Source organism: Gastrolobium bilobum, unplaced genomic scaffold (assembly GCF_033153095.1).
Source record: "Gastrolobium bilobum isolate Gb01-03AN ecotype WA unplaced genomic scaffold, APGP_CSIRO_Gbil_v1 utg15890, whole genome shotgun sequence".
Taxonomy (NCBI): domain Eukaryota; kingdom Viridiplantae; phylum Streptophyta; class Magnoliopsida; order Fabales; family Fabaceae; genus Gastrolobium; species Gastrolobium bilobum.
In genome coordinates, this window is record NW_026896782.1 from 83,028 (window position 1) to 93,658 (window position 10,631).

The 10,631-nt window shown below is 32.5% G+C and overlaps 1 protein-coding gene across 1 annotated transcript; it reads right to left on the bottom strand.

Annotated features, from left to right (window-relative positions):
• Window positions 1–2,251: 2,251 nt before the first annotated feature.
• On the bottom strand, window positions 2,252–5,612 carry LOC133301974 (protein ALP1-like). Its single transcript, XM_061501686.1, has 5 exons — window positions 5,531–5,612; window positions 5,192–5,257; window positions 3,093–3,642; window positions 2,761–3,008; window positions 2,252–2,655 (listed from the first exon to the last, which is right to left on the bottom strand). The coding sequence occupies exons 1-5, from the start codon at window positions 5,610–5,612 to the stop codon at window positions 2,252–2,254; spliced, it is 1,350 nt and encodes a 449-aa protein (XP_061357670.1).
• Between the last annotated feature and the right edge of the window lie 5,019 nt (window positions 5,613–10,631).

Below are 10,631 nucleotides of genomic sequence, written 5' to 3' on the forward strand. Positions count from 1 at the left end.
GGACCACAATCTCACCCGGTAAAGCCTTGCACAAGAAGTAAAATCAGCGTATCAAAAAAAAAAATCCCTATCAATATAAAATAATACTTTAAAATTAAATAAGATATTATATTGATTACCAAAAAAAAAAGATATTAGTAAAACTTATAGTTCCACTCATTCAATTGGTAAAATTAATTGCCTAATTGCATTTTAAATAAAATAATATAATTACACGCTGATTCCACTTTTGTCTCTTCTCTTTGCCCTCCCAGTTTTTGGTTTTCGACGCGTTACATTTTTCCCTCCCACAGTCCTAGCTGTTGGTTACGTCTCCTACTTTAGGAAGATGTTAAAAAATAAATGAAAATATGTTTGTACCACTCCCACATTTGGAAGATAGAAAACGAAATCAAATGATATCTCTAATTCCCAGTTGGATACTGCTAGAAACTGTAGAAGACTTTTCTACTCAGAGAAAATATTCAATTAATATAAACTTTAAAAATCAATGACTATAAGTCCAACACAAATTCTACTCTCAATTGATTGACTTACAAATGAAACCAAATGAAAAAAAGTGAATGAATGGTTAGATTAAAATTTCAACATTGAAGATTTTGTCTGACCGAATTTGTAAGTTTCATGTATTTACGATGTATGCACTTTTGTGCTCCCAAAATGAAGAAGATAAATATGTAAAATTATAAAATATATAGATGAAAATAAAAATATTAATTTTTACAAAACATTCGATTAGAAACAACGTACAAGTACAATTCATTTCTATATACTAAATTAAAGTATAATATTCTTAAAAAAGGTTTAATATTTCTGAAAATTATATTTGTTTATTATTTTTAATTTTAATAATCAAATTATTTTAAATTAATTATGTATACCTTATTCTTCTTTTTTTCAATTAATCCAAATTTTAAAGTTCAACTTGAATCAGTTATGGATACATCTTTTATAATTTCAAATTTTTTAATTTTACCTGAGTTAAAAAAAGCTTATGCAATACAATATATTCTTACTAGTTACTAACGATATGAAGCAATGCATATATATATATATATATATATATATATATATGTATGTATATTAACTTCTGTGCCATTGAATATTTTTATCATGTATGGATAAGCACACGCTTTTGGGCGAACGACTGGGGCCAGGTTCATCAAGATTTCTCATGGGACAACGTAGTTTAACGTGAACGTGAATGTTATTATTATTAGTATTGAAAACCGCTGAGTAATAGTAGATGCATAAACAAAATGACATTGCTTCGTTTATATATATATATATATATATTCGATACGAAGTTAAAATATTTTCATGGTTGTGGTCTTGTGGACTTTGCACAAATGCTGGCTAATCTCAACCGTCACGTGACCTAATCTCACAAGGTAATCCCTGATTCAGAGTCCCACCTGCTGCTGGCTACGTCTCCCACTTTCGGAAGATGTTAAAAAATTAAATGTAAAGACTAAGGGCATGTTTGGTGCATAGTATAGGATAAGACCTGATAGTATAATGCCTGATTGTATAAAGCCTGATTGTATAAGATTTGATTAAATTTTAATACTATCCAGCGTTTGGCACGACATTGTATAAGATAATGTATTGTATAAAATAATACTATCCAGTGTTTGGTAATACACTGTATAATACTGTATAGGATTAAAATAAATATTTTTGACAAAAATACCCTTTAATGAAGAATTTATATAATTTTTACAAATATGTCATATGATATAATTTTTATAAAAACCTATTGATGAGTATGTCCAAAAAAAATTGTAAAAATAAAAATCTACAATATTTTTTAAAAAATCATTAATATATATATATATATATTAAATTAAAACAAATTTACTGTGGTTTTACGGTCCATAATGTGCTTAACATTACGTCACAATACCATGATTTGTAAAGTTCCAAATACCCCTGCAGTTTCTTTTAGAAAAAGACATAAGTTCATCCAAAACAATAATGTTTGATAAAATTGTGTAGTTGCTTTTGTTACTGAATATGGATTAGTAGGGAGAAGTTGACAAGCCTCATGGTACCATAGGCCAGTTAATTAAATTACATACTTGAAACATATATGTATATAATAACTTTCAACAAATTAAAACATAAAAATGCATAACTTTAAGGTACAATTTAAATTTAAATGCAAAAGATAAAAAAAAGACTACATATAGACTTAATGAGCAACCCAATCATTGTACATTTCATTAGCCAATGCATCTCTCCGAGCACTTCATGCTTCACTTGTATCAATGGTGTGAATGGTGTCTATGCTATCATGTAGCTCTTCGTCCACCTCCTCATCAATAGACATGTTACCTAGCTCTATCTCTAAAGGATCTATATCCATTTCCCTCCTGATCAAATTGTGTAGTAAGCAACAAGCAATAATAATTCGGTTATGAGTTTTAACGGGGTAAAAACTTGGACTTCGAAGAATTGCCCAACGCATCTTCAATAACCCAAATGTCCTTTCTATGACATTTCTAGCTTGAGCATGTCGCTTATTGAAAACTTCTTGAGGAGTTGCCGGAACATGTCCATGTCTCCACTCGCTTAAATGGTACCTTGTCTCCCTATAAGGGGCAAGAAACCCATCCCCATTAGTGTATCCACCATCAACCAAATAGTAGTATCCTATTTAATAAAACAAGTAAGGTCCATTATATATTTTCCTATTTAATAGAATAAGTAAGGTTCAATATACCATATATTGTGATAAAATGACTAACACGTTCTTACCCGTTGGAACCTTAAGGCCGTTTCTCCTATTAATTGCATCGCGCAATACCCTAGCATCTGAAGCTGAACCCTCCCAACCCGGCAACACATACACAAATTTCATGTCTCGTGAGCACACTCCTAACACATTTGTGGCAATTTCACCTTTTCGACTTCTATATCTTGGCTTGTCAGCCTCAGGAACATTAACAGTAATATAAGTTCCATCTAAAGCTCCAAGACAACCTTGTAATAGATAAGTAAACAACCTTTAACAATTTAATTCATGTGAAATAAGTACAAATAATGCAAAATTGAAAAATAATATAATTCATACCTTAAACCATTTCCACCTATCGTCAGTGCAATTCTCAGAAACTGGGTCTGGTAGCTTCAATAAAATTTCTTGCAACCTCAACACAGACTTTAAAACTAAATTGAAGTATCTGCTAACAGTTTCTCCCGACCGTTGGAATTTAAACTTGATGACACGATTTTTAGCATGGTGAGCTAATATGTGTAAAAACATAGCTACTTGTTCTTCTATTGATACTAACCCATCTTCCTTTAGCTTACCCTCAACACGTACAAGAGAACATAATACTCGAAATGTGTAAATATTCATTCGGAGTTGTTCTACACAAGCAACATCATCATTTATTAGCCTCCTTATGAATGCTACCCTTGATTCTTCCCTTATCCTTGGTATAGCTCGTTGCCTTAGTGATAATCTCTCACGTCGTCTTTGAACCGCGCGACACATACGTAGATAAGACACAATATATACAATCACTAACTCCAAAATGGCTTGTTCCATCATCAACCATATTGACATGATATTAAGGAGCTCAGTCGTATCATTAAGCCATCCATTTGGGTCATTTAGCCCCATTTGGATCAAACCTTTCATTAGGATCCATATAATTCAAATCACAAAAAAGACAAGTTTATCTTTTTCTAAGCTACTTCCCCTGCACAAAAAGAAAGCACAGTAAATAAACAAGATACCATTGTGAGGCAAGTAGTGATAAAAATGGAAGTTTTTCTGAAAAACATAAATCTTAATCACAAAAAACTTGTATAAAAATGAAAGATATATTTAATGCAAGTAGTGATATATGAGGAAATTGAATGTGGTTTAGGAGACTAATTTGCAATTGTTGGGGTTTATACTAGTCGGCTTTCATGATTTGGGATTCACATGACCTTAATGCTTTATTTAGTTTGCTTAAAGGAACATGCCTAATTTCCTACAAATATGTTTTGTGGCATCTCATCAATCATCTCATGAGTGAAAATCAGTAAATGGAACTACTCATGTTCTTTGCTCTGCTTCAATATGATGGATGACCTCAATTGACAAGCATATAATTACTAGTCAATATTATTAAATAGATATAACACACACCACCTACAAAATCTAACAATGATTGCCTTTTTTTTTCTCTGAACAAGCATATGACCTGATCTTGGTATCCATTAGTACTATAAACTAAACTCACACTACGAAGACCCATGAGATTAAAAAAAAAAAAAAAATTCTAGGCTCAAAAGAAACAGGATTCATGGAGCATCTACTTGTTCAACACCATAAAATAGAGTAGTTCATATAGCATATAGAACCAACCCTGCCATATATCTTAAGAAAGTGTGGGGTGTGATATGCTTTCTCTTTGATAAAAAAAAAGCATGAACTTGGAAGCTTTTGGGAAATACATCATAGTGCAGACCTATTATTGTTGATATAAGAAGAACATGTTTGATTGAACCATTGATTTACTCAGTGTCAATGGATATATAAAATGCTGCTAAGGAGCATTTTTTGGTATCTACCAACTTCCCAATTATTTTTATTTGCAAGATAAGAAGATCAAAATAAAAATGGAAAAGCAAGGAACTATCAAAAGAATAAGGGTTATGTTTATCTCATTTTACATGAGATAAACATCTCTCCTACACACACAAAAAGGGTTGGGTCCCACCACTTTTTTTTTCTCTCTCCTCTTACATGTGGGTCCCACTTATACTTTTATTTCTACAACATGAGGTAATTATTTTCCTACAACATAAGAAAAATATATCCCAAAGAATAAATATTAACCAGTACCCAATTATTTTCTACCTCCCCCACTCTTAGGAAAATATTATATTAATCTGAATTTTAAAAATCAATGACTATTCTAACCCAGGGTAATGGTTACATTAGAATTTCCAAATGGATACATTCGATTTGACCCAATTAAATTTGGAGATTTATACACTTTTGGCTGCCATAAACATAGGGAGGGCAATTCATGCTGCATGTACATTTGTGAGTCCACCTACCTAATCAAAACTAAAAGACCTTTTTACCCCCATTCACCAACTCAAATCCAACTGAGAAGATTACCCCTATTCACCAACTCAAATTCAACTGAGAAGACACAGGAAATTTTAGTATAAAAATTCTAACCTTCTCCCGTATTGTCCATCCCACATCCTCTCCACACTCCTCCATTCACAGCCATGAGCAGCAAACCTGAAAACATTGGAAAAAGTTTGGGATACTCAGAGTCAGAGAAACCCACCAAGAAAGAGGAACCAAAGAAGGATGATAAGAAAAAGGGAGGAAAAGGAACAATTCAATCTGCTCTTGGCTATACAAATGATTAGAAATAATATATCTCCTTCTTTCCCTTTCCTCTCTTCTCTTCCATTTCCCACCACTTCCACTGTTATGCCTCTCATTGACACTATCACCTCTTTCTCTCTCCACCAATCCCCCCTTCCTAACGCTTTCCCACCAAAAAACCTATGTCCCTCAATCTCCGCCTCCCTCTTCCACTGTTCCATTCATTCCTCTGCTCATCACCACCGTCTTCGCCGCTTTCCATTCCTGCACGCCGCCGCTTCGGCCGCCGTTCTTGTCGCCGTCAACCGCAGCAATCTGATGGGTGAAAATGGCTTCTCCGATTACCAGGTTTCTGTTTCCGAGACAATCAGGGCCCACCCGGGACCCATGGTGGGCTCGATAGCAATGAAGCGCGATGGCCGGAATCCTGACGACGGCGTTTTGGATGAAGCGAAGGTGGTTCTAGAAAATGAAAAGGTGGTTCAGGATAACAGTAGTTGCACCATGGGGATGATCCTTGACCCCACCCTTTCTCCACCGCCCAAGCCGTCACCCTGGCCTTATGAGGTGGCGAAACATGGCACTCTTTTCACCCGATATTCTCCAGAAAGAGATGTAATTTACTCACTCGCTTTTATGTTGTGTGAACTGTTATTGTTAATTTATGGTTTTATTTTCTTCTTTTTTGCTGCAGATAAATGGCGTTGGAGATAAGTTGTATCGATTTGTCAGTTGTTGCAGACGATGTGGTGACTTGCGCTTCTCCTTCGTGTATCATTCATTGCAAGTAAGATTTTGAGACTTTATTTATTTATTCAATTTTTTGTTGGTATAATGAAACTTGACATTATGCTATATTCGATCATTAATTTCATAAGATTTTGTGGAAGTGGGTTGATGATCATTTTTGTTTTCTATACATTGGATCTCTGCCATTCATTTTCCCCTGTATAGCCTCTGCCTCACGCCCCTGTATTTTATCTTAACCTCCGGGAAAAAGTTGAACCCCAAAACCCCCCACCGCGATGTTGCTCCCGCGGCGGCGAATTTCCATGTTCGCCATCGGCACTATTTGACCAAATCTTCTTCCGACCGCCGGCCGGAATGTTTGTGGCCAGGGGTTTTGGGCGATAAAATCGGCGGCGGCGGTCGTGCAGCTGGCCTCTGAGCTGTATTGTTATTAAAATTATAAATACTTTTTATAATTTTCTTGCTTTTTTATTTTAAAATACAAACAAAATAATATTAACGTATTTTAAAATTCTGATAATTTATTTTGTTGGAGTAGGGTTTGAATTAAATCCACTAATAAAAAATTGCTGATTTGACCGAGTTATTGATTTAATAATAATAAATTAAGAGTAAAAAATTGTAAATGAAAAATAAGAGGAATGTTATAGTTTCAACTTTTTTTTTTTACAACCTCTTACAACCATATATCATAATCGTTGATCTCCGCCATTCAACAGTTGTCATTTATTATGAATTAATAATTAATTAATGAGTTTAATTTGCGAAAATCATAACCGTTGATTGACAAAAATCAACGATTATGATATATGATTGTAAGAGATTGTAAAAAAAAAATCACGTTGGAAGTTGGATTGTGGAGATATTTACCTAATGACATCGATCATTTACTCGTAACAAAAATTATTTTTTTATCGTCAATTATTTAACACTCACTATTTATCAAATTAAATTCAATAGTTTTTTGTAATCAGCTAAATGTTTTAGTTATTAAATCACTATTATTTATAAAAACTTTTTTATCTATGTATGATATAGAAAAAGTTAGATTGTCAATAAGGGGAAAAAGATGCCTAAATAAAATAAATAAAAACACGCAAGTAGTGGTCAATTGCTTAGCGAACAGAGAGAGAATGATAGTCGTTATCTTTCTTTTTCCTACTCTGACCAATTTGGATATGTCCCCACCCACACACACACATGACCATTGTGTGTAACTAATTATAAAATATGTAACTATTCACCTTCCTTTGTATGATTAAAAATGTGTATAGCTATAGTTATAACATTAAAATACGATTAAAGAAATAATAGTAGTTTACATAATCAATGTGATATATATTCAGTGATATAGAATAATTTTTTTTTTATATAGCCACCTGCTTGAATCAATACTTGTTAGTAAATGTATTTACAAATTTCTTTGATTTGGGCGTTTCTTAAACCAATGTGTTCATTGGCATTTGTCTGCTTCCACTATTCCCTAATTCAATAGACACACAATGCGGTGGATTGGCAGTGAATTGTTTGTATTTTGCTTGCTCTTGATCTTTTAGTTTTAATTTTTTTTTGTCGGTTCTTCACTTCTTTATTGATTAATTATTATGCTTTTGGTTGGTAATAGGAATTTAACTTGACATTCTTTTATAGTTCGATCAGCCATTCCATGAGATTTTTTTGAAGTGGTCTGGTGATCTAAGATTTTTGAATTCTTTGCCATTAACCCTTGTCCTTATAATCCATAATTTTCTCATTTAGATGTTTTCTATTCCTAATTACTGGGAAGTAGGAAAAGTATTTGCTATAATTATTGGAATATCCCTAACATCATGAGGAATTTAATATTCAGGAAAGTTGTGGTGCCAGTCAGGCTTCATCTGGTTCATATTCCCATTACAAGTTCTTCATAGATATTGCTGTTGGAAGGCTCACTGAGTACATTGATGATGTTACAGCAAAGTACCTTTCAGTTGGTGATCCTGATTCTTGTGACAAGATGTTTATGCAAGGTCTAAATGTGATGAACTTAGAAGGCACTGAAGGAAAATCTCATTTTGTATTCAAGCTAAATGCCTACACAACACTGGATTCAGCATCTAAACTTCATCCTAGTAATTTCTTGCCTTAGCATTCTGAAATATATAGATGTAAATCTGTTATAAGCTTTTGACGAGAGCAAAATCATTGCTACATATTTTTTGTTACTTGCAGGTGCAATATCCAATTCTGAATCCTCGCAGATTGCATCTCTTGCAAATTGTGTTCCACGGGTAATGGGGAGTCTTTGGAATATCTTGCTTGAATTAAGTGTGCTTTTAGTCCTCTTTAAGTTCTATTTATAGATAGTTCCTCCTTTACATAGAAGGCTCAAACATGAACTTCCTTTTAGAGGATTGATGATAATTTAATCGTAAGCAATTGACTTATATGCCTGTTGTACGTCATCAATTGTCATCCATCCATGTTCAATAGTATAAGATTGTGTTATTTACTGTTTCAAATGCTTGGTCTTACTATCATATTTGGATGTTTTAAATATATCATCAAAGTCCAATAGTACTTTTCCTATTAATTGTTATATAGTTTTGTTTTCTTTTCTTTTCTTGTGTGCCGATTCTATAATTAATTGAGAAGTGTTCATTGTGAGGTTACAATTAAATTATATGGTTTATTTCTTTTGACCTTCCAATTTTCTTCGCAACAACCTTCTCTCTCTCTTACTCTCTTCTTGAAAAATAAGAAAAAGAATTTGTTTTGATTATTTTCAGGAGGGAGGATTGATGCAGATCAACTCTTTGAACACAGTAAGCCTTTCCACAAGCCTTTATTATTAATTATGATATATTTAAGTACATTGTATATATTAACACTAATTGCTAAGGTCATCTTTAAGTGACTTGTCTATCTTTCCACTTGCCCTTCCATTTAATGTCCTTATTATTTTAACATTTTTCAGGTGTAATGAAGCCATTTGCCTATCAGAATGCTGGATTTCATCTGGTGATTGGATTGGACGATCAATCACCCTGTTGTTGTTTCAACATCTTTTTTTTTTTTTTGGTGGGGACTTTTTTTTTTGTTGCCCTTAAAGTGGTGTGGTGTGATAATTATTGTATTTTAAAATGCCTAAAAAATTTGAACCTGTTGATTTGAATTATGAGTTATCCCTATTTACCTTGCCCTGTAAACTGAATTATCCATATTTGAAGTGCAAACTGCTACCGGACTGAAGATGGCACTTTTGGGTTTTATCTTATATATGTTTCTCATATATGAATCTCTATTTAACAAAACATTTTTGTTCCATATTTAGTAAAGAATGTGCTAACCTGCTGCTGATCATTTTCATAATTCAAGAGGTAAATGGTATTATCCTATGGGTTTGTTGATTCCTTAAAAAATAAGGGATAATTTAATATAATTGAATTTATATTTTGTTTGATTCGTAATATAGTATAAGTATGGGATAAAAAGTAATTCAAGTGTAGTTACAAAAATCTAAATTTCTATTACCCACTAAATCAAGTTTAAAATATTGTCTAGTAAAATAAATAAAAAAAGCAATAATCCACATTCCTTCAGTTTTCTAACATATTGTGTGTGAAACAATGTACAAGACAAAAAATATTATAATACAATTTACATTATCCTTTCCAAAACATATGCATCCTAAACAGCAGCGAATATCACAAATTTTTTAATAATAACATCAAAAACCATTACGTAATTCAACTGTATTTATAGTCAAACTAACCCTATGTTTGAAAATTTTACTCTTTACCCTAATTTTTTTAAAAAATTATAATATAAACAAAGGGGTTATATTTTCTTCTGTCATAAAAGATACCAATTTTTCGTGCACATCCATGAAAATGCGTGTTAACAGTTTTTTCTTTTTCTTTTATTAAATAGTGAAACTCACTTAAGAAAAATGTATCTAATGCATAAGAGAACAATTTTTCAGTTGCAGAAGGATATGATTTCCCGTAAACAAATACATTATATTGATGTAAATTTCAAGAATATTATAATTCAAGGGATAATGTAGTATATTATTTGTAGGCATCAGTTTGTTACTTGTTCCAAATAGAAAAGGGAGAGAGGGCACATTTTTGCGGAATTTGGAGGAGGGGTGCGAACTCTGTTTTATATTTGTCAAAATTGGAAAGGTACCTTTTTGGCTTTATTTGCTCTTAAGTCAATTGAAAAGAGAAAGGCTTGAAACTGCCCACGTGCGGGTGTCTTCTTCGGGTGGAAGAGAAAAGTTGGCTTTTTGATCATTTTAACACAATTTTTTAAAACATGTGTTCGAAATATATTAATCGGAGTATTCGCGAAGCGATGAACCGATGAAATATTTCCAAAAAAAAAAAAACACAATTTTTTAAAACAAATATATTAAAATAAAGGAAAACTGAAAAAATTTATAAAAGGATGTGTAATCAAGTTACATATGGAATAGATTTGTGTTTGTGAGTTGGGCGAATCAACGTTTGCCAATTAGGTTAATTAAATTAATCACGATTGATTT